We start from the raw sequence: 26,948 nt of genomic DNA on the forward strand, positions 1-26,948 counted from the left end.
TGTGACTGGGAGGAAGACCTGTGTGTGATTTAGGACCGGCCCAGCAGAGGGGTCTACATTCATATACCCCGGTATCTCTCGCCACAGCCCTATCTATACTGCTCCAATTCCAAGCTTGGAAACGCCTTATCAGAGCCTGTTATTATCCGACCATCCGGCGGGATCAAACCGGAAATCTCCAACCCCGCCGGGATCGAGTTGGAGACTTGGAGCACAGCAGTGACTCTAGTGAGGGGTACGCCGTCGTTGATAAGTGATACTGACCCCAAGTCCGGTCTCTCACCCACAATCACACAAATAACATAGCATTCACAACCCTGCGAACAGGAACAATGTCCTCCAAAAACGTCGTCTTCGACGTAGTCGGCACCCTAGTCGGCTACGACCACCTCTTCACCGCAATCGACAAGCAACTCGGCGAGCGGCTACGAGCAGAAGGCGTAAAACCCTCACTACTCGGCTATACATGGATCGAAGTCGCCGAGCGCGAGTACACATACCTCAGCATGTCCGGCAAGTACACCGTCTTCGCAGATGTCTTCCGCGCGCTATTCTACCGGATGCTGTGGATGGCGGGGATCAAGGAACCGCGGGAATTCGCAACGGAGGAGGATCTAGAGTATATAATGGGTGAATATGCGAATTTGAAGCTTAGGCCTGGCGCGAAAGAGTGCGTGCAGAAACTTAGGGATGCTGGGTTTAGGGTTTGGTGCTTTACGGCGGGTGATGTTAAGCGTGTGGGCGGGTATTTTGCGCAGGAGGGCGTTGATATGCCGGCTGAGGACCTTTTGTCTTGTGATACTGCTGGGGTTGGGAAGCCGGATCCTGAGGCTTATAGACCGTTGTTGGAGAGGCTGATCGCGGAGAATGAAGGCAGGATTCCTTGGTTTGCGGCTGGGCATATGTGGGATGTTTCGGCGGCCAGGAGGGCTGGGTAGTCTGCCGCATCTTTGGTCATTGATATCTGCTAATGTGGTTGTAGGTTTAAAGGAGCATATACTGCGGTATGGGAGAAGGAGCCTTTGACGGAACTATTTGGGGAGATGGATGTCATTGACGACACTCTACCTGGAATGGCCGATAAGATCATTGCGCATCAGGCTGCTTCTTAATACCAGTCTCTATGTGGCTGTAATATTGTGAATGGCATTTAGATTGCATCTAGAAGAATCTTTTGTATATAATGGAAGGAACCGGCTGAGAGTGAGATAAAAGCCTTCATCTACTCTAGCAGTCACCGAGAGGCTGGTACTAATATCCCTACGATCCCAGTAACTGTGACTATATAGGAGTCGTTAAGAGCCTGCTTTATCAGAGCGAGTTGAAAGAAAGTATATCTTCTGCTATGAGAGGAAACGTCGAGGGGCACCCCCTGTCCAAACCATACCATGTCAGGATTCCGTTCTACTCCAAAAGATACCAGAACTGTCCAATCCAACAGTCGATAACATCGAATCAACCTCGGCAAAGCCACCCCATATCACCTACTCCAACGCCCTAAGAATAATCGACATTCCTACCGGCACCACCCGGCGGCATAGATACCCCCAAACCGGCGATAAACCGGCTGCTTACAGACCCAACGATCTGCCCGTGCCATAAAAAAAACAATATTCCTACCTACGTAGATCACCTCGACCGTACGCGGTACACCGTTAAGAATAGGAATTCCTACACCAAGACCATCACAATGACCAAGCCCACTCTAGCCGCCAACTCAATAACCTCCTTCTGGCGCACCGAGCCACACCCACTCGACAGCCACCGTACCACGCAGTGCCTACCCTCAGAAGCCGACATTGTAATTATCGGTGCAGGATACGCCGGCGCGTCCGTTGCACAACATATCCTACAGCAAACGCAAACAGCTGGGGATCCGTTGAATGGGAGTAGGCCGAATATTGTTATTCTCGAGGGGAGGGAAGCGTGTTCGGGGGCAACGGGGCGGAATGGTAACCTACACTTCTCTTCTCTTCTCCTCTTAAACTCTACCTATGAGCCATGATTAGCAATGGATAGCTGATGTGCATAAAGGCGGCCACCTAAAGCCAGACCCCTACAACCGCATCGCAACGTTGGCATCCGAGCACGGGATTGATTCCGCGCGTGAAGTCGCCGAGTTCGAGGCCCGGCATGTCGACGCTATACAGGAGCTCGTTGAGAAGGAAAAAATCGACTGCAATCTGACCGTTACGGAGGCGATCGATGTGCATACGAGTCTAGCGCACGCGAAAGGTCTCAAGGAGGGATATGACCGGTTAGTCGCTGGGGGTTGTGAACCGACGGCGAGGACGCGGTATGTTGGGACTCGGGATGCTGAGGAGGTATGTATATACATCACGTTCAATACACCTGAATTGAATCCAAGGAGCCGTCACGACAAGGAGGAGAATGGCGCTGACTGACAAATTTAGTTCTCCGGTGTAAAAGGCGCTGCGGCGTGCTTCACCTACAAGGCTGGCCACCTCTGGCCATACAAGCTAATCATGCATCTGCTCGAAAAGGCCATCCAGGCGGGTGTCAACCTGCAAACGCATACACGCGTCACATCAATCAGACCATCCAAATCATCCTCACCTACATCTACATCAACTTATCGATACACCCTATCCACTCCCCGCGGCACCATAAAAGCAAAAACCGTCATCGTCGCAACAAACGGCTACACATCCTCCATCCTCCCCCAATACAAATCCCTTATCGTCCCCGTGCGAGGAACATGCGCCCGGATCGTCGTTCCTCCCAATGCATCTAATCCCAGACTAACGCTTACAAAGTCATACACGATTCGCCATAATACCTGGAACTACGACTACTTGATCCCGCGCGGCGACGGGAGCATTATCGTCGGCGGGGCAAGACCGGCGTTTTACCATGATACGAAGAGCTGGTATGGCGTTAGCGATGATAGTAAAGTTCTTGAATCGGCGGTGAGGTATTTTGATAGCTATATGCAGAAGACGTTCGTCGGGTGGGAGGGGAGCGCGGCGTATACGGATCGGGTTTGGACGGGGAGTATGTTATGGCACCCATTCAATCCGTTCTGCTTTGCTTGTTCGGCTTATTGATATTCTGACGATTTGTCTACACAGTAATGGGCTACTCGTCCGACAACCTACCGCACGTAGGAAAAGTCCCAGGAGAAGAAGGACTATGGATTATTGGCGGGTTTACGGGCCATGGAATGCCACAGATTTATCTTGCTGCGGAGGGCCTGGCGAAGATGGTTGTCGCTGGGGTTGGGTTTAGGGAGAGCGGATTACCGAGGCTCTTTGAGACGACGCAGGAGAGATTGCATTCGAGGGTTAATCGGATGGTTGGTGCTGCCGCAGCGGACGGGACCTCGGGGAGGAATAATGGTAACGGGGCGAGGCTTTGATGAGCCCTAATCTTCGTAGAGAGGCAGGGAGGTTGAACTGAGTGCAAGAACAGGCTGCATAACATAACCAACCCTTGAAACTCCAAGCGAACTATACGAAAACGAGCAATTTCCGCCGAGATTCTCCTTGTCAGCGTGGGGAATCTGGTTTAATGACTCGAAACATCCACTCTCGTTGCAAGTATACCCCACAGTGGGCGAGGCCACGAGTTGGTGATCCACAGTCATACGTATGATCTTTGCGACGTTGGAGTCTAGTCTCGTGTCAGAAACCAAATAGAACACTTGCATTGTATTATCATTGGACGCCTGCAGACGAAGCAGCACTCAGACGTTCAAGCCATGCATACAGTGAAAACAGAGTACTCCATAACTCTATGCTTTGATACTCAGAGTCAAGACACCACGTATTGTGCTCGGGAGTCGGAATAAGGAGAAGTGGGTCTATGGACCTTCCAGGACAATCTGGAGAACTCCTTATCACTTTATCCGATATCACCGCCGAATAAGAGCTCAAGATGGCGCTTAATAAGGCCTCCTGAGCTTCATCTTCCCCACCGTGTTCGACGATAACCCTGTTTGCCGCGTCGACGAGCCCCTTGGCATGATCCTTTTCCGCGTGGCACATATGGGGCATGCGTCAGCGTTCTGCATTGCGGAGGCCTCTTCGGTCGTTTATCTTCGTGAACCTCCCAAGACCGCAGGATTCGTTTGAGTTTCCAGTGTCCAACAATGCCCTCATGTCTCGCTCGAACTGGAGTTTCTCCCCGCGACGCCGCTGCTCCCAGCTGAGGCCTTCATTGCTATGGATTGTCGTTGCGAGTGCGGCCGTCAGTGGTCTTTATCTGTTTTACCACTTCGTTGTTCCGCAGCTGAACCGATTTGACTTTCACAGCAACTTGAGCTGGTATGACCTTGGCGCATACGGTTTCGGGCCATCCAGGGGTTATGCGTCCTTCGAGTACGAATCGCCAGTCGTGGAAATTATCGAGTCGACAAACGGCACTGGATGTGACCCCCGATACACGTTCCTCACACCGCGCGGCGACTCAGTCGAACAGCATGGGCCCATGATCCTCGATGCGCAAGGAGAGCTTGTGTGGATGAAGCATAACTGGGAGACTACTCAAGACTTCAAGGTCCAACGGTATCGAGGGGAGGATTACCTCACATATTGGGAGGGTAGCCAAATCGAGAGCAGGGGTTTTGGGTCGTGGTATATGGTATGTTGCTGATATTCTGCCATTTGGTCATAACTAACGTGTCAGCTTGACTCGACGTATACTGTTCGATACGTGATCAACCCGGTCGGAGATTACGGCGGCGACTTGCATGAATTCCATATCACCAACAACGACACGGCTTTGATGACGGTATACGATCCAAGTCTGGCAGATCTATCCCCGATAGGTGGCCCTGAGATAGGCTGGATCCTCGACTGTCTGATTCAAGAGATCGATCTGGTGACTGGGGAGTTGATCTTTGAATGGCGGGCATCAGAACACTTTCCCATCAACAGCACTTTCGAGGTCTTCACAGGCGAGACAGGCAATGAGCGAGACTCGGCTTTTGATTGGTTCCATATCAACAGTGTCGACCAGGATGGGCAGGGGAACTATATCATTTCATCAAGACACCTACACTCGGTCAGCTGTATCTCGCGACATACGGGCGAGTTTCTATGGACGCTCGGTGGGAAGACGAATGACTTCTTGGATCTTTCCGACGGCGAAGCAACAGATTTTTCATGGCAACATGACGCTCGGTGGCACGAGGATAGCAAGACTCTGACTTTGTTCGACAACTCAGTACACGCCTATGATGATCCGGATGCAGCGAGCCGCGCCATGGTGATCTACCTGGACATACCCAACCGTGAGGCCACCCTTCGAGCTGATTATTACCACCCATCATATATAAATTCGGTCTCTCAAGGGAACGTTCAGGTGCTAGATGATAGCGGTCGTGTTTTGGTTGGCTGGGGTCACAGTGCGGCGTACAGCCAGTTTAGCGCAGACGGGCTGTTGGAATGCAACGTCCACTTCGGGGCGTCGGCATTCTTTGATTTTGGGCGTGTGGTGTCGTATCGGATCTTCAAAGGAGACTGGGTTGGAAACCCTCAGACTCGGCCTGATGCTGCTGTGATAGGAGACACGGCGTACGTGAGCTGGAACGGTGCGACAGAAGTCACAAGCTGGCGACTCGAGTCCTGGGTGCCTGAGGAAGCGCCAAATATCAGAGCCCCGGCAGTGGAAGAAATTACAGTGGTAAGCGTCTTCGATAAGGTCAGCTTCGAGACCGAGGTCACTCTCCCGGCTGAATTGGACAGCCCGGTGTTCCGTTTTGCAGCCTTGGACCGAAATGGCAACGTTCTGGCAGTGACAGATCCCTTGCAACGCGAGGTCGAAGGCTCTGCTATTGATGATCTCCTCAACGCCGAGCACTGGATTGTAGGAACCGCCCTGGTTGCTGGCACATGCGGTCTTGTTGCTGCGTTGGCTAGAATCTGCAGGTCGCCTCGGTCACACCGTAAAAAACCCTGGCCCCGGAATGAATACCAGCTTGTTCCATTCGGTCGTGAAAACACTGAAAGTGCTTGATCCCTAGTCGCTTTCTCTCGGCTGCTGACGTTGATGACTGCTCTATGGAAGGCGCGTCCGGTGGCTCCTTCCTCGTTTGTGAGAGCAAAACTTCACCCATACCACGGGGGCGAGTGACTCACGATGTTTGCTGTTCTGGCTCTCAGTACCATCAATACGATATCCTGCAGCATTACCAATTGTCTTCGTTGACCGAAATCTCCCTGTAACGATGCCTCCCCATTGCGGCGCTTCGAATGACAGCTTCACGCAAGAAGTGAACCTCTTCGCCCGTACCATATTCAACAGGGCCGTCGCAGCATCCAGCTCGAACCCAGCCGATCTGGAACTGAGCAGGATCAAGACAAGAAAGAGGTTCAATGCGATAGTCGAGCGTCACAACCAGGTTCCAATAAGCGACGTTCAGTCTGGTCGAGCGTCTCTTGTCCGAGATATATGTGACGAGTTTCCTGAGGCCGGGCCGCCGCCGGGGCATCTGCTCAAACTGGAGAGGCTGTCTGTCCTGAATCAGGACCATTGGGGGCTCGACGAGCATGCGAAGGAGTTCCGGTGCCTTGCGTCTTCACTCCCGTCAAGGCATCGGTCGGTTGCAGTGGACTATTTTGTTCGCAGCTTGTCGGATGACGTGTCGCGAAGAATATTGAGGGGTATTTTTGCTGCCATGGAGTGCAGCAATATGCCGTGCAGTGTGGATGATATCATTACGATTGCTCGGGCGGTTGAAGGGACGGATATGAGTGATCTTGTATCGACTGATATGCTTGATGTATTGCTTTCCGACATGAGATTGCTTTATGATTTGATTGCGGCTCAGAACACCATTATCAAGGCCCAGAAGAAACAGATCGTCGCTCAGAAGAACCAGCTTTACATATTGCGAGGCCTTGAACGGGACAGCTCAAGCGATATTGGGACCGATGCCGCAGATCATGGATCGGTTCAGAGTGAAGCGAAGTCTGATTCGGAGATTAAGCGTGCCTCACCTTGCACTACCCAGTGAACGGTGGTTTGGCCATTGCCTACTCAAACATATCTATGTATCCTAGCTCTATTGCTACCGTGACAGTGTCTTCCGCAGTGGTATCAAGTTCGCTGAACAGGCTCATGCAACAGCTCAGTAATCAAGGGTCTGTTTGATCGCATCATATATTCCTACCCTCAATTAGCAATTGTAACCCACGGAAACTGAACGAGTACTCACTCGCAACATCGGGAAGAATCAGCTTCTCGTACGTCAACCCGGTATGCGTGCTCCATCCCGCCACCCGCTTGACTGGTGCCTCCAGCCTCAAAAATGCCCCAGACTGAATCGTTGCGGCAACCTCAGCACTAACACCATAATTCATCATACTCTCATGCACCACAATCGCCCTCCCTGTCTTCTTCACACTATCCAGCACCGTCTCCCGATCCCATGGATATATAGTCCGCAAATCGATGAGCTCCACGCTTGCACCCAATGCCTTCTCCGCGGCCGCAATTGCCGCCGAACAGAGATATAGCGGTTGTCCGTACGAGATTATCGTTACGTCCTCCCCTGGCTTGACGACATCGGCTTTGTTAAGTGGGATGGTGTAGTACTCGTTCGGGACGTGTTCAACTGCCGCGCGGTAGAGAACCTTGGGCTCCATAAAGACAACGGGGTTTCTACTTTCGAATATGGACGAGAGGAGCAGGCCTTTTGCTTGAGAAGGTGAACGCGGGATCACTACCTGTAGTCCGGGGATGTGAGCGAACAGTGACTCGGGTGATTGTGAGTGGTATCTTCAGAGTATATATAGTTAGCCGCCGCCACCATCACTGCGCTATCCAGGAAAAGAAACTTACAAAGCCCCATGCCCAACAGCACCACACGGCATCCGCACAACCAATCCGCCGACATTCCCACCCGTTCCCCCTTCCCGATACCGAAATTTCGCCGCCTCATTAACAATCTGATCAAACGCGGGGAAGACATAGTCAGCGAACTGGATCTCGGCAACGGGCTTCATGCCCTCCGCTGCAGCACCAATCGCAAACCCGACAATTCCCTGCTCTGTCAGGGGCGTATTGAAGACTCTCTCACTTCCAAACTCCGTCTGCAGATCCATGCTGCACCGAAACACCCCGCCGAACGCGACGTCCTCGCCGAAGAGCATGACCTGATTGGAATTTGCGAGGGCGGTGCGCAGCGCGGCGTTTATAGCTTGGTAGAGATTCATGGATTTCGATGTGGACGAGGGTGGGAGGTCTAGAGACGACGAGAGCGAGGAGGGCGTGTGGTGCAGTAAGGGCGTGGATTTGTAGTCTATTGGGAGGTTTAAGCGGGTTGAGGGTGTTGGGGCTGTAGAGAAGGCCCGGGTGGGGAGCCGGAGCCCGCGGTATGGTCGTAGGAGCGATGTCATTGTGTGTATTTGGAGATGAGTAGAGGAAGGAGAGAAAGAGGGAGCACCCCTAGTGTTGATGCTTTATCTGCCCCAGACTGAGATCATGCGGGGAAGGCCGCGGATAACCGAGCATCTGTTAATGCCTTGTTGCCTGGCTTCAGTTACAGTCACGTGTTAGCAAGAAGATGCATCACGTGATTTTTGCTCTCATTGACCACTGTCCACTGGGCAGTTTGATGAGCGTCTTCAACTCCGAATTCTTCGCAACTGCGAGGCCGGACATCACGGATCTCCTGTTAATCTGAGTGCTCAGGGGACTCTGATTTGGTCTATCCGATGACCTTACAAGTTCTCTGATGCGTACTCTACATGTGTTGGGAATCACAACAAAGACCCGTTCCCGCCGATCCGCACACGCGTCGATGTCATGGTGACAATGATTCCTACTGACAGTCGCCGTTTGTTGTCCCTATCAAGTCATTCACTATACGGCGCTGGCCATGGCGCGTGTGTTGAGTTCCGAGGATGTCGTCAACAGGGTAAACAGGTCTCACGCCGATCAAGGGATGCTATCGATACCCCTTGACTTGTCTGCAATCGCCATTTCAAGTTTCGAATCAGAGTCCAAGTCAATTCTTTTTCTTTCACCCTTTGACCGACGAGATCATGCTCTTGCCATTGAAGACCTGTTGCGCATATCCAGAACCGTGTCTGGCATTCGATATTTAGCGTGGCATGGATCGCCAACGAGCTGCCGAGAGAGCTCTTCATGATCAGATCAATATTCTACCCCACTCGCAGCTGTTGCTCGTTTTTTCGGGGCTGGCAGTCTCGTTGCTCATTGCATTTGTGGACCAAAATGGCATCAGCGTCACGCTCCCTACCATCGCCGAAGACCTCAACGCCCAGAATACGATATTCTGGGCTGGGACTTCCTCCTTGATCGCGAACACCACCTTTACTGCCGTGTATGGCCGACTCTCTGATATTGGTCGTACGGCGGTTTACTTGTCTATGCTGGTCCTACTCTGCGTATCCGACGTTTTGTGCGGCGTTTCGGTTAATCCCGAGATGTTTTACGTCTTCGGAGGGCTAGCTGGAATAGCTGGTGGAGGTACCAACTCCTTGACTTTGATTATCGTGTCTGATATCGTGACCCTGCAACAACGAGGAAAGTATCAAGGTATCACTGGTGCAGCCTTGGGGTTGGGAAACAATATCGGATCCTTTATCGGTGCCGTATTCACCATGAAGTCCACCTGGAGGGGCTCCTTCTGGCTCATTGCTCCCTTAGCTGCGTGCTCAGCAGTAGTAGGATATTTCCTCGCCCCAAACAGCCATAAGAAGGACAGCCTTTCCACCAGTGCGAAGCGTATCGATTTCTGGGACATGATTCATTCTTAGATCATCCGCTGCTGTTATACTTCTACTCATTCCCATATCTGGTGGAGGGTCCTACTTCGACTGAAAATCCGCCCTGGTAATTAGCATGCTTATTATCGGCAGTTGCGCGCTCATTGCCTTCTTCTGGTCGGGTAGAAAGTTGCTGCCCTTCCAATGCTTCCAGATACGGAACCCATTGACTGATTCCTACCGAGCTGACACTTCAAAGTTGCTCTGTTAAAAAACAAGATCATTTGCGCTCTTTTTCTCCAGACCGCCCTTTTGGGAGCTGTTTTGCAGGCCCACGCCTACTATCTACCCCTCTACTTCCAGAATGCCCGCGGCTGGAGTTCAATCGTGTCAGCTGCATTAATGTGCCGAAGATGGTCTGTAATTCACTCGCTTCAGTCATTTCTGGTTTCTACATTTCCCGCCGCGAGCGATACGGCGAGCTCATCTGGCTCGGTTTCGGGCTATGGATCATGCCCTTACCTTCCACCACCGCAGTCTTTTGCTAACTCTTCCAGCGGTTCCGGTCTCAGAATCCAATTCAACCGAACAACGAGCCCAGCTGCCATCGTAGTCATAGGCAGCGTCGCAGGCGTCGGAATGGGAAACACATTTCGGCCCACACTGATCGCATTCCTGTCCCACTGCACGAAAGCTCAGCGCGCCGTAGCGATATCTGACCGGAACTTCTTTCGCTGTCTTGGCGGAGCATGCAGTCTTGCTGTTTCGGCTGCAGTGTTGCAGGCGGCTCTTCGGTCGAATCTGCCAGTGGGATACAAAAACCTTGCGCATTCCACATACTCGCTTCCGTCGAGGGATGGGATCTCTGATGCAGATTGGAGCTCTATACTTAATGCATACGCGGCAGCATCGATGGCGATTTTTATCTTGCAGGTACCGCTGGTAGGTGCTTGTTTTCTGCTGTGTGTGTGTTTGTTCGAGATCGGGGGTTGGAACTGCCGAAAGAGCCAGGTGAGGAGGAATCGAATACGCAGAGCCAACCAGCCGGCGACCAGCCATCGAGCGCCCTTAATACGAGCAAACTTGATTCAAAAAGAGAAAACCCCCATGGTCGCTCGCAAGCCGTTTGAGTGAGTTTCAGGACCGCTTCCACTTGGCTCGGTCGAGCAATACCCAGCACTTACCACAAGCTCCGCGTGAGCAAGAAAGCTCATTATGGAGCAATCACCGGTTTCCGCCCCTAGAGCCACTGCAGCGCTGTCTTGTCGTAGACAATATGAATATATCATGATGGTCCATGTTGACTAGAGCGCGTAAGGCGTGCCAGGTAGCTGGCAGCCGAGGACGATGCCGTTTTTTTGGCGCCATCCTCCAATATATAAGTATCTTGGCCCCATTATACAACCTTTGTCATATAATGTCTCTCGCAAGCCATGCATTCTTTGTGCTACATGTTCAAGTTGACCAGCTGTAACCAAGAGTTCGTATCTGCAAGCTGGTGTACCTCGGCGCAAACCCCGCTTCACTCGCCCCTCATCCCCTCTTTGACCTCCACAGACCCAACGTCCAATATAACCAACAAGAAACACCACCACCAGAGAGCATCCAAACACACTCACAGTCTCACTATCCACCATGGCCAATGCAGTCAAGCCCCCCTGCCACGTCTCCGGCACGGCTTTCATCACCGGCGCCGCATCAGGTACGCCGAGCCCAAAACCCAAACCCCGAACCCAACACCTACTCCCCCACCAAGAGCACCCAGTAAATAGCCAACTCAGCCCAACCCTAACAGCAGCCTCATCACCGCAGGAATCGGCAAATCCATAGCCCACATCTTCGCCCAGAACGGCATATCGGGCCTCGCCCTCGCAGACATAAGCGCCCCAGCCCTCTCATCGAGCCTTCACGAACTTAGCACTGCGTACCCCCACATCCGCATCGAAACATTCACCATGGACGTAACGAAAGAAGAAGACATCGCGGCAGCCGTGAAGGCCACAAGTGAGAGATTTGGCCGCATCGATATCTCGATTCACGGGGCGGGTATAGCGGGGACGCATACGGCGACGCATGACTTCAGCTTGCAGGATTGGAGAAAGACGATTGATGTTAATCAGACGGGCGTTATGCTTTGTGATAAATGGGTCGTTGGGCAGATGTTGGGACAGGAGTTAGTTTGCGGTTCCTTTCCAGATTGCAAATTGGGATGCGGGTTAGGTGTTGACGAGTGCTGATGTTGTTTAGGTTGAAGCCGGGGTATGAAGGGCGTGGGATCATCGTTAATATTGCGTCTATGTTTGGTGTTACGACGCCACCAGGGTGGTTGGGTGGTGTTGCATATAGCGCGGCGAAACATGGTATGTCTGGAACAGCCAGTCACTCAATACACGCTTTGGACTCAGCTAACATTAGGCCCTTATATAGCTGTCGTCGCAATAACCAAGATTGTACGCCCCCCCGCAATGTCTTCGGTCAGTACTAGAAAGAATTCTAACCAACCACAGGACGCAAAAACATACGCGCGAGAAGGCATCCGCATAAACGCCATCTGCCCAGGGTAAGCATCCCATATCAACCATTCAAGCATCCTCAATACCCAAAGCAATCAGATACCTAACCCGTTTTCCAACGCTCCAGCTACGTCGACACGCCCCTCATAAACACAGGCCTCGAATCCGGCGTTCTCAGCCCCGAGGTCGAAAAGACAGCACTGAAGCGGCCCGCGAATCCAGAGGAGATTGCAGACGCGGTGTTGTTCCTTACGTCGCGGATGGGGAGTTATATGTGTGCCGGGTCGCTTGTTGTCGATGGAGGGTATACTGCTTGATCTTTGGGGATTCTCTTTGTGAAGGAACTACTATGTTCGACCGCTTGTATTGAAAGGTGAATACTAGGGCTTGTGATGTTTCTGTTAGTTTTGAGCAGGTACAACGGTGGACCTCCCGGGGCCTGTGGGTAGCTCCTTCCCTTTATAGGATGCTATGCTGGTTGCACCTTCCTCTTGGATCATGATTTGAATTCATCTCGGATGGCAGGAGCTATCGGGCGCCTTGCAGAGTTAAGCCTGAACTGTTTGATGATCGCACCTTCCTACAATAGTGGAACTTTTAGATGAGGGAAGGGTCGAATACACTGCATGATGTTCTGATATTGTGGCACTATTCCGTGGTATATTCTCTCAACATAAAATGGATTTGAAGGCGGCAACATTACGAACATAGATAAACCACGTGAAGAAAACGCCTCAAAGCCACTGACTAACCTCATCCCCAACATCCCCAACATCCTCCTCATCCTCCTCATCCTCCTCATCCTCCTCATCCTCCCCATTATGCCCATTAATCCTCCTATACCTCCGTCCAAATCTCCTTCCACCACCACCAGGCGAGCCAAGTGCAAGCCTCTTCGCAACCTCATTCGCATCAAACAGACTAACCAGCTTCCGCTTCCCACTCCGTCCCTGCGAGTCCACGTCACGGCAAAGATTATACACATCGCGCTCAGTCCAGTTCTTCCTCTCAGCAGGAATCTCCGTCTCCCGCTTTACAAACTTCTCGGGCGCCTTCCAGAGCACAGAACAAGAGCTTTGATCGCGAAAGGCACGCGAAGGCGCAGTAGGCGGGTCGGCGGTCATTTTCGCGACCCATTTGTTCTCTGCTAGTTCGGCGGGTGTGGAGCCCACTGCGTTTTCGCGGTGCAGGAGGTCTGGCCGGCGGGATAGGAAGAGCGTGAGCGGGGTGCCCTGCAGGGCATTGACTGCGTTATGTAGCGCTGTGTTCCCGGAGCCGTCGAGGAGCTCGAGGTGTTTCTGGCCTTGGCCTTGGCCCTTTTCGTCGGCGAGGTCGAGGAGGGTGGTTAGGGTTTCTGTGGCGGAGGCGTCGGATATCCCAGTGTGGTACTTTGTGCTCATCCAGAGGGCTAATGGGGTTAGGGAGCCCGGGTGTGCTGAGCAGCGCTCGGTGAGCATTGAGGGGATGAGGCGGGGGTCGATGAGATCTAGCATTGTTGAGAGGCGGGCTTCTTTATAGTTCACCTTTGAGTTGAGGGCCAGGTGCAGCAGGTTCATTCCTTCCTTCCCGCGGATGGTCTGGTTTGCACCGGCGGAGATGAGAGTTTGCGCAAAGTGGGCTTTGTGTGTTTGGAAGGTTATGGCGAGGGGAGTGTACTCGTCCGCGGACTTGACTTCGAGGTATTGGGGGAAGTTGGCGACGAGGTATTCGACTAGGCGTTGGGAATCGTCGGTTTGAGCGGCGAGCACGGCGCAGTGTAGGACGAGGTCTCCTGTTGTCATGGTTAGTACTCTCGCGGTGCATCAACAACAGGACGTGGAAAGCCCTTACGTCTCGACCCCAACCACTCCAAAATCGACTGCTCCAGCCCCTTCTTCGACATAGCCAGTTTCTTCAATCGCGCATCTTTCCTGTGAGCCTTCGCAAACTCCGTATAGTACCGTCCAGGCGCAGTACTCAAAAACCACTCTACAACTTCCAAATTCCCCTCGCGGGCCGCAAGCAACAGCGGCGGATTCATATCCATCGCATGCGTAATAGGCATTCCACCACCTTGGGCAGCCCAGTCCGCGCGCTTTTTGCCGTGCACCGAGAGCCCCTGGTAGTACTTCGGCTTCTCCTTGACTTCGACGCCGCTCTTCTCGGCGAGCTTGTCGAGGGGTAATCCGGCGCCCGTGCGCTTGATGAGTTCTTCCAAGCAACGAATGCGGCCGAGACGCATGGCGAGGATGAAATCTGGATGGGGAAGGGTATAGATTGTTGATGGTTGTTCTGCCCGGCTCTGTGTCTGGTCGTTCTTCTTATTCTTTCTGGCGATAAGCTCCTGCCCCATAGTGATGAGCAGTTTGAGGAGCTCGACGTCGTCTTTCCAGATTGCATACTCAACTAGGTCGTTGATGCTCCTCGGGTCTTCCGCTGAGCGCTCGAATTCCTTTAGGAAGTAGTTGATATGGCATCGACCCTGCAGGACCGACTCGGGCGAGATCTTGCTCTCAACGGCGTTCTTGGTCTCACCGATATTTTCGACGGTGAACTGGTCGTCGATGTCATGCGTATCGAGCTCGATCTCGTCCGAACCTTCTTCATCAGAGTGCAACTCGTCGTCGCTCTCTGGGACAGTCGCAATTCGGTACCGCGTGTTGTTTTTCTGTTCGTCCGGCTTGTATTGCGCGATGGAGATGGCGAGGATGGTCTTGGCGGTTTCGAGATGGCGGCGGAGGATGGCAAGGGTGAATACATTGTAGTTTCTGAGATCAGTGGCACCGATTTCGAGAGGAGCGTGCTCCTTTTTTGGGCCCCAGTTTGAAAGGGTCAGCGACTTGATTGTTTCGGTGTCTCCTGTCCAGGCGGCTTCGAATCTAGAAACAAGTTAATTACCAGCAACTGTCAGTCAAAGGTCGATGATAGAGAAACATACAGCTGCTTATAGCCTTGCGCCATCTCATCCGTGCAGTTCCTAACCCTGAAGCCAAGCGTAATCTTCCACGGCTCCTCCTTGCTCCTGTTAGAGTACCGATTATACCTCGGCCGAGGGGGCGGCGGGTCAATATCAGGATGTAGCTCCTTGAAGGTCTTCGCGCCGCGGGCTAGTAAATCTGCCTCGAGGACCTCGTATTCAGCCCGGAGGACATCAATAGCAGCTTGCTTCTCTGCGAGACCTTCGCAGTTCTTCTTCTCGTCGACTTCAGCTTGGTACTTCTTCTGCTCTTCCGCGATCCCTTCACGCTTAGCACGCAGCTGTTCCTTGGCCACCCACATCTGGTAACTCCCGTCAGGCAAGGTCCCAAGGTAGGCTTTATCGTCCGGGTTGAGTTCCATCGGTTTGCAACCGTTGATTTTCTCGCCGGTATATTTCCGTAGAACCTCGATTTTCTTTTGCACGTGGTCAAGCAGCGAAGAGCCCTTCAGGCTGCTTCGCGAATAGTCATTGGTAATAACATTGTACCCGTCCGGCGTAAGAGTATTCGGGTCCGCGCCTCGCGCAAGCAAATCGCTAACGACGGCCGGCATGTCCTGCACGATAGCAAGAATTACCGGCTGCGTGACCTTCTGCTGCAAGGTCTTCTTCCGCTCGTCCATGCTGATATTCCGGTTCCAAGATGAGTTTGCTTCAATGGATTCCGCGGCTTTGATGTACTCTTCCACGCGGATTTCCGGGTGCGCGCCAATTTCGAGGAGGGCTTTGATCTTCGTGCGATCTTTGACATTGATTGCGTGTGTGAGGGGCGATTCCACGTTGAAGCTATAATATGAACCTCGGGTGGAGAGGTGATTTATAGCTCGTGAGATGGCGGGCAGGTCGTGGTTTTTATAAACGTCCAGTAGCTCGGGGTGACCGTAGTGCGACAGGTAGTGCAGGGCCGTTTTGTGATTCATATCTGCTTGGGCGGGCGATGCACCGACTTGGAGGAGTTTCTCGGTCATGGCCTTGGCAGCGTCCTTGGGGAGGCGCATCGCAAGAACGAGGGTGAGGATGGCGGCTCGGGGAGAATTGTTGTAGGCGTGGACCAGCTTCACGGGGAGAAGAGCGTCAGCACCAAACGAAGTCACCAGTTCTTCGACGACGACGACGTGCCCTTTCAAGATTGCCAGGTGGAGAGGCGACGCTTTATTGTCCCATGCCTGAACGTTGATGTCGTAGATATCGGGGTCCTGCTCGTTAGAGTCTTCAGGGACGGCGGCCTGGTCTTCGGCTTCATTCTTTTGCTTTTCGACCTTGACGAAGGAGCCGGTCGTGTGGGAGTGCGCGTATCCGTCGTCGTCTTCATCGTCTGATGGTCGATCAACCATCTCGGCATCGCTGTCCTCCTGCGAAGCTGTGGCATTCTCCGCCTTCTGAGCTTCTTTGCGGGCTTCTTCCTTGCGTGACTCTTCCTCCTCGTTCTGTTCACTCTTAGTCAGAAGGATGCGGACGATTTCCACACTCCCCCGTGCAGCTGCCAAGTGCAAGGCTGTCCGACCATCGGCGACACGGGCAATCAGGCGAGCTCCCTTATTCACCAGAGTCTGGACGATTTCAGGAGTGGAAGTCATGCATGCTAGATGGAGCGGTGTCCGGCCAGTATGGTCGCGTCGGTTAACGTCGATTTCGTCTTGAGCCAGCCAGCGCTGCACCTCCTCGAGGTCATTCTCAACAATTGCCTGGCAAAGGCCCTCGGTATTTCCGATATATGCCATTTCTAGTCTCATTAGTGAAAGATTTACCAACAAAATAAGGGCATTTACCTGTCCAGTCGGTATCTGTAATGGGGTTGAAACTGCCAATCTCCTGACGGCCAGGGTTGTCGCTGATGAATGAGATATCGCCAGAGATATAGATCTTGCTCTCCTCGGCAGCTACTTCCTCTTCTTCTGGGGTAGTCGGCTTCGGACAGTATCCGCAGCAGTCATGCATAACATCATCTGCGCTTCCAAAGAATGCAGGGTGCCGATGCAGGTTGACCTCGCGATCCCTCGGCTTGTTCCACTCTGCATTTAGCAGGAGATCCTTGGTATAAAGTAGTTTCTCGATCTTTCGGGCATGGAACTTGGGACCGTAAGGGATGGTCTAGACGGTTAGCATCACTTCAATGACACGCAGAGAACACATACAAAAGTATGGTAGTCGGAGATCTCATCTTCCTCGACCCATTCCGCAACCTCATCCTGCCAGTCATTCTTGATGTTCCCACGTAGAGTCCTGAGCCGGTAATTGATATAGAGCGGAGGCCGGCCACGTTCTTTGCGACGCTGCGCGAGATACTGCTCGCGATCTGAAGATTTCGGCAGCTTCTCTAGTACCAGAAGGCGCGCAAGTCCGACTGTGCGGGTAAAGCTGCGCTCAAAGATGGACTGCTATGGTTAGACTTGCTTCTTTGATCTCCTTGGGAATGCTCACTGGGTCAATTCGGGAACGGTCTAGGTCTGGCCAGAAGACTTCGAACCCGCGGTGCGAGTACTTAGATAGACGGTTCTCGTAGGATGGGGATCGTCTAGTCAGGTCGACCTGATTGATCTGGGTCATGTATGCGCCAACCGCACGAGGAGCAAGATAGACTTGACTTCCGTCGTATGCAGCACAGGAACAATCCACGTCAAAGCCAGTAAGGATCTCGGCAATCGACTTGTACCGACGCAGAACAATCTGAACATGACGAGTTGGATACTGCGACACAATGGTGATGGCGTTCTTCGTCCGAATAGTTGATACCTCAGTGAGAATTGAATCTCGAATGCACCGTTCAATCTGCTTGATCTTCTCAATCGCCTGCTCCTCAGTCAACCCGTAAAGAAAGAGATCAACATCTGATGCGGGCGCAAACTCCTCGTGGTAGAACTGGCGCATTCCACGCTTAGAATCGCTATACTTCTCTGGGACTGGAAGAATGGACGTCGCCACCGCACTGCCAGCAGCAACAACATTATTCCAATCCAAATCACTCAATGAGCTCTCTGAGAATATGTTGAAGTGAGTCTGAAAGTCCTTGATGTTCGACACGACCGCCGGGACACCATTGAGCTTGCGGTGCTCGTCCTTCAGGGGCATCAGATACCTGGCTTTGATGTCTCCAGATTCCTTGGCAAGATCGCGTGCACGGATGCGCAGATCTGCTAAGCCATTGGCGTCGAAGAGTGGCACGACATTGAGGAGGTTGTCGGCAATTGCAGGGTTGTTTGGTTCCTGGGCGTATATCTTGCGTACTGCTGCGTCATACTCGTTGTATGGCTTGACAAGGTCGGGGACTGGGGTGTTTGGGTGGGCCTTGATGTGCTGGAGGAATTGGGAGTGCTTGACGGGGAGAGAGGGAAGAGTGGTCATAGTGCGATATGTACAGCGGGGACTTAAGCGTAAGGATGATGATTTACAAGATGTGAATGAAGACAGAGGGAGTGGAATGGACATTGAGATGGATTGAGCATGGCTGGGAGTGTTTATAGAAAGTTTGGTGATCAGGGAAACAGGCAGTGCTAGGCAGATGTGTGGGTGCCTCAGGCGATAGGCAACGACAGCCAGGCACACTAGGCACACCGGGCATAAAGTGGGTCACAACCTAGGCACAACCGTCTTGCCTAAGTCACACGGCTATCCATGCCCTTGGCAGCTTTCACCTGGACTTGCTCACCTCACTCTTCGGTGTCAATTGCTTCGTGTTGAGTCCTGGCAGGCGGCTGAAAATCTTGTTGTCGGAGACCGCGGCGTACGTAATCTTCGGTATCTCACCACCCAAATATGAAGGTCTGATTCATTGAATCTAGCAGCGAAGCTACACTATATACAGAAGAAATAGAGGTAAGCTCACTAACTAAGATAGGAAGTAGAACGATATGATATATGACCGAGCGGACGCTGACTAATAATAAGTTCGGCGTTGAAGCGCATTCTTAGCCGTTACCAAAGGTCGACACTTGTTTAATGACAGCCTGCTTTTTCTTGTCTTATTGTTGAGGGATAGCACCTGCCCTGCACACCATGGATAAAGGTTTTCACAACGGTAATCTGAAATATGTATATGCTCTCTAGGGTCCGTCCATGATTTATTCAATATGTCGAGACAAAACTATAACTGTTCTGGGGCTTACAAGGCTTAGCCGCACGAGGGAATTTGCCCATTGATGCTTTATTTTCCTATCGCCGAAAATCTAGGCCGTCGGAATGTGCGTCGGTGCCGCAGGCTCTGGCTGAGAATGTCTCTTGCTTATTCAAAATGCCATTATAATCCACTTGTAATTGGTCGATCCATTGAACTAATGGGGCTTTCCAAGATTCAGACTATGGCGCATCTGCTGCTCCCATACTATAAAGCGTACTGAGCGATGCCTCCATTCGTGGCTGTATTGGATTGCGTGAGGGAAATAGGGTGAAAACCTCAATGATAAGCGCATTACAAAATTCGGTTGGCAATGTCATGTCAGGATTGCCAGTAGGTGCAACGGGACGTTGGACATGGATTGCGAGATATTGCACGATATTGCATAATGCGTGCGGGGAACGATGCTGCACTGAGTGGCCTATATAAGACGCCGACCTTGCTCAATCCAAGCCCCAGCACCAGACAGACTCCCAGCAAATCGTTCGTTACCGATCGAAACAGCAGTTATGGCTCCATCTTTGACAGAATCGACCGTCGTAGTTCCCGAAGTTACCAAGAGCGAGCGGCAGCCGCTTCAGCTCAGTGGGATCGTTGAAGGATGTCGAGAACTTCGACGTGACCCCCGTCATCGGCCGCGAGTTTTCTTCCGTCAGTCTGGTTGAGTGGATTCGTGCGCCGAAATTCCGATGAGCTGCTGCGCGACCTCGCTATCACTAGCATGTTGCTCCAATATATAAAGCTTTGCCAATGGTACTGACCTTGGCAGTCTCTCAACGAGGCGTCGTCTTCTTTCGCAAGTAGGATGGCCTTACCGATGACCTGTAGAAGGAACTCGTCGACCGGCTCGGTTCGTTGAGTGGCAAGCCCAGCACCTCCAGGCTGCATATCCACCCGATCAGCAACTCGTCGCGCGAGCACAGTACCCCTGATGACGAGATCAGCGTTATCAGCTCTGCGCAGCGTCAGAAGCTATACCAGAGCAAGAGCTCGTTCGGACGCAGTGGAAAGCACGAATGGCACAGCGATATTACCTTTGAGCCCGTACCCACTGATTACACTCTCTTGCGGTTGACCGGGCTACCAGAGACCGGTGGTGGTGGGCAAATATTCGAATAATCCCTTTCGAGCAGATGCTGACTATGAATTTTAGACCCCCTATGGGCATCCGGCTACGAGGTCTACGACCGCATCTCCAAGCCCTACCAGGCCTTTCTCGACAATTTGAAGGCCACATATGCACAGCCGCGTTTCAACCTGATCGCCGACCAGAACCAGTTCAAGATACACCGGGGTCCGGCGGGGCACCTGAGAATGTCGGTGAGGTTCTCGAAGCTATCCATCCTGTCGTCCGCACTAACCCCGTGACCGGTTGGAAGAGTATCTTTGCCATCGGCTACCATGTCGAAAAAGTCAACAATCTCTCTGAAGGCGAAAGTCGGCATCTACTCGGCTGGTTTGTGCGTTTGGTGACGGAAAATCATGATTTGCAGGTCAGGTTCCGATGGCAGAACCCGAACGACCTTGCGATTTGGAATAACGGTAGCGTCTACCACGCCGCAACATTTGACTACCAGCATCTTGGGCCGAGAACTGGTCATCGTGCGGTGGGCCTGGGAGAGAGACCTTATTTTGATTCAGAGAGCAAGAGCCGGAGGGAGGCATTGGGGTTGAACTAGGAGGCTGTTGAGATAGAGAACTAACGAAGCTAAGACAATTCTCATATCGAAGGCAGTAAATCCTAAGAGTGATGTATAGCTTGCAGTACCTCCAGGCGCAGAGAAGGTCTTAAGACGTAGCGATCTAGATCATGTACCGGCCGGCCCGGACACGTGAGTTTGGAGTTGTGGCACCGCGTCGCAACCAAGCAAAGCCGCCTTCTGAACCTCCCTCAAGATCCGACCAGTATTTCGAAACTTCTCGCATACCTCTCTCACAGAATCCACGAATAGCTGACGCAGAGCCTGTAGGATGTCGCTGACCGCCGAAGAAGTCGCGCTTGTCGAGCAGCCACCAGCACGATCAACAGCATTCCCTTCTCCGAGGATCACAGTGTCGCGAGTGCCGCTATGGCCGCCGATGGACGCGTCTTCTCCGGTGCCAACGTATACCATTTCACCGGTGGTCCCTGTGCGGAGTTGGTGGTGCTAGGAGTCGCAGCTGCAGCTGGGGTGTTTCAACTGACGCACATTGTGGCAGTGGGGAACAATGATCGCGGGATCTTGAGTCCATGCGGTCGGTGCCGGCAGGTCCTGCTTGACCTGCAACCGGGAATCCGAGTCATTGTGGGGCACAAGGGCAGTGAGCGCAGTGTTCCCATCGCCGAGTTGCTTCCCAGCTCGTACTTGTACGCGGAGTAGGTAGGGTCACGTGCGCCGGCACGTCGTGATCTCCCCGCGCCGACTCTTCCTCTCTTTCTCTCCACTCTTCAGCAACCATGGAGGTTTCTCGCTTGCTCATCGTCCTCGCTATCTACCTTGGTATGTTGCTTGAAACTCTCGGTGGATATTTCCTCTGACAGCAGTGAACAACCTAGTCTTCCGCTACTTCATCCGCAATCGCTCTTCTGACTCCTCCGCCACGATGTCGCATGGAAAGGTGACCCAGATTGACAAGTGCGCTCTCCCCTGGAACCAGACTCCCTAATTAAATGATCTGACAAAATATAGCCCTGTCATTTTCGTCGTCGTCGATTTCTTCGCCACCTGGTGTGGTCCCTGCAAAGCCATTGCCCCCGTCGTCGGAAAGCTCAGCGAGACCTACACCAACGTGCGCTTCATTCAGGTCGATGTCGACAAGGCCCGCTCAATAGCCCAAGAACACGAGATCAGGGCTATGCCTACGTTTGTTCTATACAAGGATGGAAAGTTGTTGGATAAGCGCGTCGTTGGAGGGAACATGAAGGAGCTGGAGGAAGCAATCAAGGGTATTATCGCTTGAACAGTGATATACTCACCTTTGAAGTCATCTTGTTTCTGGTCTTGTACAGAATCATAAAGTGTTCGATCAATGCCAGCTTCTCTGGCATCTCCTCTATACCTGGGGTATCTTTCATTATCTTACGTTCTGCCCCGGCCCCCCATAACAGCTTCTGGTAGCTCACATATGGATGTTAATTTTTATCATTCACTGTCTTTGTAACTGTCAGAGGTTGTTCCTTGGGCTCATATCTCTCGCTTGTACCACCAGCTCACGGTATCTGCCAATAACGCGTAGGTAGGTGAAGGCCATACTTTCAATCCAGCTGGTCAGTGGAAAGGCCTTTCGATGCAAGGGCTTTGCAATGGTGCGCTAGCTACACTCTATATATTGCCCGGCCATCTCGCTTGTACTGATCTGCGGTATTTGTTCATGGGATTCCCCTGCCTTTCATTGCCACTTCATGAATACAATCGCTCAACCATCATGGAGTCCAGACCGAAATCAGTGGATAGTGCATCACAAAGAATTTACTTCCGAAAGCCATCCAAAACCTATCTTTATTCAGCAATGGTATAATCTCACCATACAATCATTGAACTGACTCCAACACTTCAACCATTCGTTACGGCAGTGGGATCTCAGTACATAAGGTACAGCAGACCCAGATCTACCCCAATCCCATCAGCATCCCTTCCTCACTCATACACTCTTTACCAACCATACCGTGGTTGCCAACGCCCCAGCCCAGGGTCCACCCCATGCACGAACCTCAGCGATGTACGAAGTCCACATCGGAATCACCCGACACACCCATGCCTTCGGCCGTCAGTGGGTCGTTATACTCCGGCAAGAGGACTCTGAGCCCTGCGACTGGTATTGCGCCGCGGGCGGCCGTCACCTCTTCAGACCTTACGAGAGGGAGCATCTCCCCGGCAAGCACTTTTTCAATGACGACAACCTTTTCGTGAGGAAGATACACTTTTGCGACTTTGTGGAAACGTACATTCAATCATTCATTCAACTAAACGAGACTGAACCAGGTCCAAACATTTACTTTGTCCTTCGTTGGTTCTGGAGCTGTGCTTTGCAAGCGGTACTTCCCCTTCCGTGTGTCCTGCTTCTTCACTATGATAGTTCTTGTTATTCTAGACGAGAGACCTTTGACAACAACTGCCAGCGCCTACCTGTTGACGAGGATTTTGTTAATAAGTGGAAGGCACAGACTTGCGATCAAGCTTCCATGGACGGGTTGGGTAGACGATTCTGGGAGCATTGGCCTGAGACAGGCGATATGCAGAATCTGGCTAAAGAGCTCGAAGAGTTCGTCGCGTACGACAAGGTGGAGTTGGGTTCTATGGAGAAGGAACATTTTAGAACGGCGACCAATACTTTCCAATGGAGATTCTCATCTTAAGAAGCTGTACGGCTCATTCTTTGGCTTCTGGTGCACAACTTCTCTCGTGTGAGTCTTTTGGCTTTCTCCACGCTTTTTATCTGAAAGGACAGCCATGTCTATTGAATCACTATTACTAAAACAGTTGACTAACCCTCATCCCTAGCTTTACTCAAGTTTTAGATGCCAAAGTACCAGGAAAGACGGCGTGTTTAACCAGCTTGCCATCAATCAGCGGGCATTAGGGCATAATCCACACGAAGTCCGGATCACACTACTTGGATATGTATGCTCGACATCTTTATAAATTGTCGTTGAACGAGATAGTTCTGAATTAGAAAGAAATTAGATTCTAACGACTGTAGTTTTATATATATCAGGATTGTCTCAAGTTTCAGGCGGGTAAGAACCCAGCCCAAATCGATCCTTTCCTGTTCTTATGCCGTACAGTGGCACCTTGACGATAAGTAATCTTCGGGCCCTCACTGTACACACGCTTAGGGAAAACTTTGCGAAACCATTTCAAACGATGCAAGCACGCATCATTGTTAGAGAGCTGACGGCTCTGAGTCCCAACGAACTCGCCCCATTTATTGCACGTGTCCTCGATAGCCTGCATGTCTTCACCATCCCCCATGATCTGCCTCTCAAAATCCACGAGAATGGTGACTTCTCGAGGAGAGCCATGCTTGTTCCTATGCTCGATGTAAAGGTCCTCCGGGGCGCTCATGAGCCCAATCATCCTGGGCGCCATTTCCGCAAGAGCGCTCGGCAGGTCGACCTCTTCCCATGTAGGCTCTTTCTGCCCCTCGACTGGGATTTTTCGACACGCCGCGAGGATTTGACTCTCCTTGAGCCTAAGCGTGCGCTTAAGGGCTTTGACAATGTTGCTTGGCTTGCATTTTGTTTTGCAATCAATTACGACTGGGTAAAGGCCCCTGGGGCACCTGAGCTTGTGAGCCTTGTAAGTCCTGAAGTCCTTTGAGATATGTTTGAGTGCAATTGTGCACTCATCGCACTCTCGACCATTACCAGGTGCTGTACAGCTGGCCTCGACGGGTGGCATCTTGATTGTCGTTAGTCAACCTGTGGAATGTAATGGACGATTCCTGTTGAGGGGTAAGTTGTTTAAGTTGCCGAATATGGAAACATATGCGCCGCTTCTTCAACGTTTATATAACCAAGTAGATAAAGCCTAACTGGCACAAAGTGATCAAAGGACTTCGCAGGATACAATGCTCTATGACAACTCATTATCCCAGCTTTGTCAGTCTGCCATTGTTCCCCGCAAGGGGGAAAGACTACAAAGAAGAGAATAGACTATGATGTCTTGCTATCATGCTCTGTCTTGGTACCATTTCTCGTTGTCAATGTTTCGCAGAGATATACATATAATCATTCCTTTCATACTACAGAACTAAGCGGACGCCAGACTTCCCATTCAATGCTTTCCCTATCAAAGTGGCTATGTCATTTGGGCACTATTGCTGTGAGCCTAGTCCTATCTGAAAGCAGACAAAGTCTCATGATTAGCTTTAGCAGGTTACGGGAACGGCTTGAGCTACATGGTGGTTGTCTCTGTTTACAGTCTACTATACCTTATTAGATAGTTACCCTTTTAAGTAAGTCCCTCCAATCCTGTTAGGGTGGTTATAAGGTCTTAGGGTAGGTTCAGAGGATTTGTGTTAGTTTGATGTAGGTTACAGTCCCGGCCAGGGCTTTAGGAATATAATTAAAAGGTAGAACAGTAACAAGGCCAGTTACCAAATTAGGTATAGGACCTGTAGAAGGAGACATCCACCCTATAGCTCGAGCCGTTCCCCAGGTTTACTGAAGAATCACAAAGCACGAATCTGTCTTGTGATTTTGATTATCCATGCATTCACTCAGGCTACCTCTTTTCAAGGAAATTTCTTTGCAATGACGCTGCGAATGAAAGCTAGCTTTGACCTCCCTGGAAACACAATGAATCCTATGAGTATACCAACAATATTCACAGTCAGAGTGGCAGTGCACAGATATTCTAATGTATATCACTGGTTGTGCATCATGTGGGCCAGGATACTAGCAGCATAGCATAAAATTCTACTGTAAATTATTGGCTATGAACTAATCCAACTTGAAGCTATACAAGAATCCCATTCACAGAATCGCCTTTTGTGACTCAAGCCTGTATGAACTCCTTAGTCATAAGGCCCATATCCAGATTGAGGATGGCCCTACGAAAAGGTATAAATATCTCGACCTTTCCCCCCAAAGTTGATGGAGTTATCCATCCGTCTTCCTACATACAACTCAAGACCTCATCGAATAACATTATCTCAACTCCAACACCAACTCTCTCTATCTCTACCAGCCCTATTCATCTCTACGAATTCTCTCTATCCTTACCAACTCTCTATCTTCATCTACCAAACCAACCACCATCAACATGAAGCTCCTCACCCTCCTAGCCGTGGCCCTCGCTACCATCACAACCACAACCGCCCACACAGTGAAATGCGGCAACGGCCGCGGCGGCGGCGACGCAAAAGCAATCCGCGAAGGAATCGCCTACCTGCGCTCCAAGGGCGACATGACACGAACCCTGGGTCCGGGACAGTGCGAGCGGCCCAGCTGCTCTTGGAACTCGGGAATCTTCTGGTGCAACGACGACAAGAAGCACTCGCGCACTATGAAGATGGTGCATATGGCCGAGGGAGCGCAGGTTATTTATGATGAATGCCCTAGTATAAGGGGGCGCAGGGGCGGGATTGGGGGGGAGGTTGATCATCCTGATCATTGGCGGGTTAAGGTGGGTTATGCGGAGGATAACTGTTAGAACCTAGGGCTGTGGGGTCTGGTCTCTCTGGACTCTGTGAGCTCTATGGTATCTGAATTTCCCGCGTGATGCCTTGCCTTACTTGCGGGACGTTTTCAGTCCGACTTCAACATTGGACTACATTATTATTTCCTTGGATCGATGATGACTATTTGATGACTTTTTTATGGCGCGAGCTACTGGAGGATTTCTTCTGTCCCACTTCAACATTGGGCTACTTTCTATTTTCCTTGGACCGATTTGATGACTATTTTTACAGCGCCGGCGAATTCAACATAAGCCAGGCGTCTAGTATTCGATACTGCAGTTTATTTATATTTCCACTATGCACACTCAGCTTCTTCTACCTTTCAGGGGTCGTAAACAAAGAGTAGAAAGTGATGAACTCCCTCGTAGTATCCCTTGAATATTGAACTATGTAGACGGTTTGCGACGGTTAAGCGCGGCAGATCTGCGGCGGAAGATCTAAGGTTACCTTATCGGACCTATCTAATGCATTTCATTATTACCCCGGCCGGATCTACGTAGTGGAAA

General features: G+C 51.5%; 14 protein-coding genes across 14 annotated transcripts; 12 read left to right on the plus strand and 2 right to left on the minus strand.

Annotated features, from left to right (window-relative positions):
* Positions 1–332: 332 nt before the first annotated feature.
* BDV17DRAFT_300699 (FAD dependent oxidoreductase-domain-containing protein) lies at positions 333–3,577 on the plus strand (the record flags this gene model as incomplete). The annotated part of the gene is made up of 7 exons (XM_073764116.1): positions 333–934; positions 983–1,049; positions 1,290–1,294; positions 1,666–1,952; positions 2,035–2,324; positions 2,415–3,015; positions 3,093–3,577. 7 exons carry the CDS (start codon positions 333–335, stop codon positions 3,377–3,379), a joined length of 2,139 nt encoding a protein of 712 aa, XP_073611774.1. The 3' UTR covers positions 3,380–3,577.
* A 542-nt stretch (positions 3,578–4,119) lies between these two features.
* BDV17DRAFT_294890 (arylsulfotransferase family protein) lies at positions 4,120–5,979 on the plus strand (the record flags this gene model as incomplete). Its single annotated transcript, XM_073762940.1, has 2 exons — positions 4,120–4,602; positions 4,648–5,979. 2 exons carry the CDS (start codon positions 4,120–4,122, stop codon positions 5,977–5,979), a joined length of 1,815 nt encoding a protein of 604 aa, XP_073611775.1.
* Positions 5,980–6,085: 106 nt separating this feature from the next.
* On the plus strand, positions 6,086–7,140 carry BDV17DRAFT_198339 (uncharacterized protein). Its single transcript, XM_073755227.1, has one exon. The coding sequence runs from the start codon at positions 6,191–6,193 to the stop codon at positions 6,977–6,979; it is 789 nt and encodes a 262-aa protein (XP_073611776.1). The 5' UTR covers positions 6,086–6,190; the 3' UTR covers positions 6,980–7,140.
* On the minus strand, positions 7,037–8,398 carry BDV17DRAFT_198327 (thiamine diphosphate-binding protein). The gene is made up of 3 exons (XM_073755226.1): positions 7,807–8,398; positions 7,181–7,743; positions 7,037–7,131 (listed from the first exon to the last, which is right to left on the minus strand). Exons 1-3 carry the CDS (start codon positions 8,361–8,363, stop codon positions 7,094–7,096), a joined length of 1,158 nt encoding a protein of 385 aa, XP_073611777.1. The 5' UTR covers positions 8,364–8,398; the 3' UTR covers positions 7,037–7,093.
* A 210-nt stretch (positions 8,399–8,608) lies between these two features.
* Positions 8,609–10,037, plus strand: BDV17DRAFT_273097 (major facilitator superfamily domain-containing protein). Its single transcript, XM_073758986.1, has one exon. The coding sequence runs from the start codon at positions 9,081–9,083 to the stop codon at positions 9,747–9,749; it is 669 nt and encodes a 222-aa protein (XP_073611778.1). The 5' UTR covers positions 8,609–9,080; the 3' UTR covers positions 9,750–10,037.
* Positions 10,038–10,057: 20 nt separating this feature from the next.
* Positions 10,058–11,041, plus strand: BDV17DRAFT_273099 (uncharacterized protein). The gene has a single exon (XM_073758987.1). The coding sequence runs from the start codon at positions 10,101–10,103 to the stop codon at positions 10,830–10,832; it is 732 nt and encodes a 243-aa protein (XP_073611779.1). The 5' UTR covers positions 10,058–10,100; the 3' UTR covers positions 10,833–11,041.
* A 78-nt stretch (positions 11,042–11,119) lies between these two features.
* On the plus strand, positions 11,120–12,847 carry BDV17DRAFT_273101 (SDR family NAD(P)-dependent oxidoreductase). The gene is made up of 6 exons (XM_073758988.1): positions 11,120–11,400; positions 11,511–11,871; positions 11,946–12,058; positions 12,126–12,148; positions 12,206–12,258; positions 12,339–12,847. Exons 1-6 carry the CDS (start codon positions 11,334–11,336, stop codon positions 12,526–12,528), a joined length of 807 nt encoding a protein of 268 aa, XP_073611780.1. The 5' UTR covers positions 11,120–11,333; the 3' UTR covers positions 12,529–12,847.
* Positions 12,848–12,945: 98 nt separating this feature from the next.
* On the minus strand, positions 12,946–18,509 carry BDV17DRAFT_294895 (ankyrin repeat protein; the record flags this gene model as incomplete). The annotated part of the gene is made up of 6 exons (XM_073762941.1): positions 12,946–13,982; positions 14,042–15,069; positions 15,129–16,890; positions 16,937–17,258; positions 17,303–17,542; positions 17,589–18,509. The coding sequence occupies 6 exons, from the start codon at positions 18,507–18,509 to the stop codon at positions 12,946–12,948; spliced, it is 5,310 nt and encodes a 1,769-aa protein (XP_073611781.1).
* A 1,157-nt stretch (positions 18,510–19,666) lies between these two features.
* On the plus strand, positions 19,667–20,957 carry BDV17DRAFT_284279 (TauD/TfdA dioxygenase family protein; the record flags this gene model as incomplete). The annotated part of the gene is made up of 6 exons (XM_073760509.1): positions 19,667–19,761; positions 19,839–19,951; positions 20,021–20,064; positions 20,107–20,377; positions 20,432–20,572; positions 20,614–20,957. 6 exons carry the CDS (start codon positions 19,667–19,669, stop codon positions 20,955–20,957), a joined length of 1,008 nt encoding a protein of 335 aa, XP_073611782.1.
* Positions 20,958–21,750: 793 nt separating this feature from the next.
* BDV17DRAFT_198397 (thioredoxin family protein) lies at positions 21,751–22,382 on the plus strand. The gene is made up of 2 exons (XM_073755229.1): positions 21,751–21,893; positions 21,948–22,382. Exons 1-2 carry the CDS (start codon positions 21,862–21,864, stop codon positions 22,216–22,218), a joined length of 303 nt encoding a protein of 100 aa, XP_073611783.1. The 5' UTR covers positions 21,751–21,861; the 3' UTR covers positions 22,219–22,382.
* Positions 22,383–22,876: 494 nt separating this feature from the next.
* On the plus strand, positions 22,877–23,897 carry BDV17DRAFT_198375 (uncharacterized protein). The gene is made up of 2 exons (XM_073755228.1): positions 22,877–23,662; positions 23,760–23,897. Exon 1 carries the CDS (start codon positions 22,976–22,978, stop codon positions 23,612–23,614), a length of 639 nt encoding a protein of 212 aa, XP_073611784.1. The 5' UTR covers positions 22,877–22,975; the 3' UTR covers positions 23,615–23,662; positions 23,760–23,897.
* Positions 23,898–24,122: 225 nt separating this feature from the next.
* BDV17DRAFT_294899 (uncharacterized protein) lies at positions 24,123–24,578 on the plus strand (the record flags this gene model as incomplete). Its single annotated transcript, XM_073762942.1, has 1 exon — positions 24,123–24,578. One exon carries the CDS (start codon positions 24,123–24,125, stop codon positions 24,576–24,578), a length of 456 nt encoding a protein of 151 aa, XP_073611785.1.
* A 1,335-nt stretch (positions 24,579–25,913) lies between these two features.
* BDV17DRAFT_273107 (uncharacterized protein) lies at positions 25,914–26,416 on the plus strand (the record flags this gene model as incomplete). The annotated part of the gene is made up of 1 exon (XM_073758989.1): positions 25,914–26,416. The coding sequence occupies exon 1, from the start codon at positions 26,025–26,027 to the stop codon at positions 26,412–26,414; it is 390 nt and encodes a 129-aa protein (XP_073611786.1). The 5' UTR covers positions 25,914–26,024.
* On the plus strand, positions 26,399–26,900 carry BDV17DRAFT_273108 (uncharacterized protein). The gene has a single exon (XM_073758990.1). It carries the CDS (start codon positions 26,483–26,485, stop codon positions 26,786–26,788), a length of 306 nt encoding a protein of 101 aa, XP_073611787.1. The 5' UTR covers positions 26,399–26,482; the 3' UTR covers positions 26,789–26,900.
* Positions 26,901–26,948: the final 48 nt, after the last annotated feature.

The sequence above is a fragment of the Aspergillus undulatus genome (genome assembly GCF_047715775.1).
Source record: "Aspergillus undulatus strain CBS 261.88 unplaced genomic scaffold BDV17scaffold_60, whole genome shotgun sequence".
In the NCBI taxonomy this organism is placed as follows: Eukaryota; Fungi; Ascomycota; class Eurotiomycetes; order Eurotiales; family Aspergillaceae; genus Aspergillus; species Aspergillus undulatus.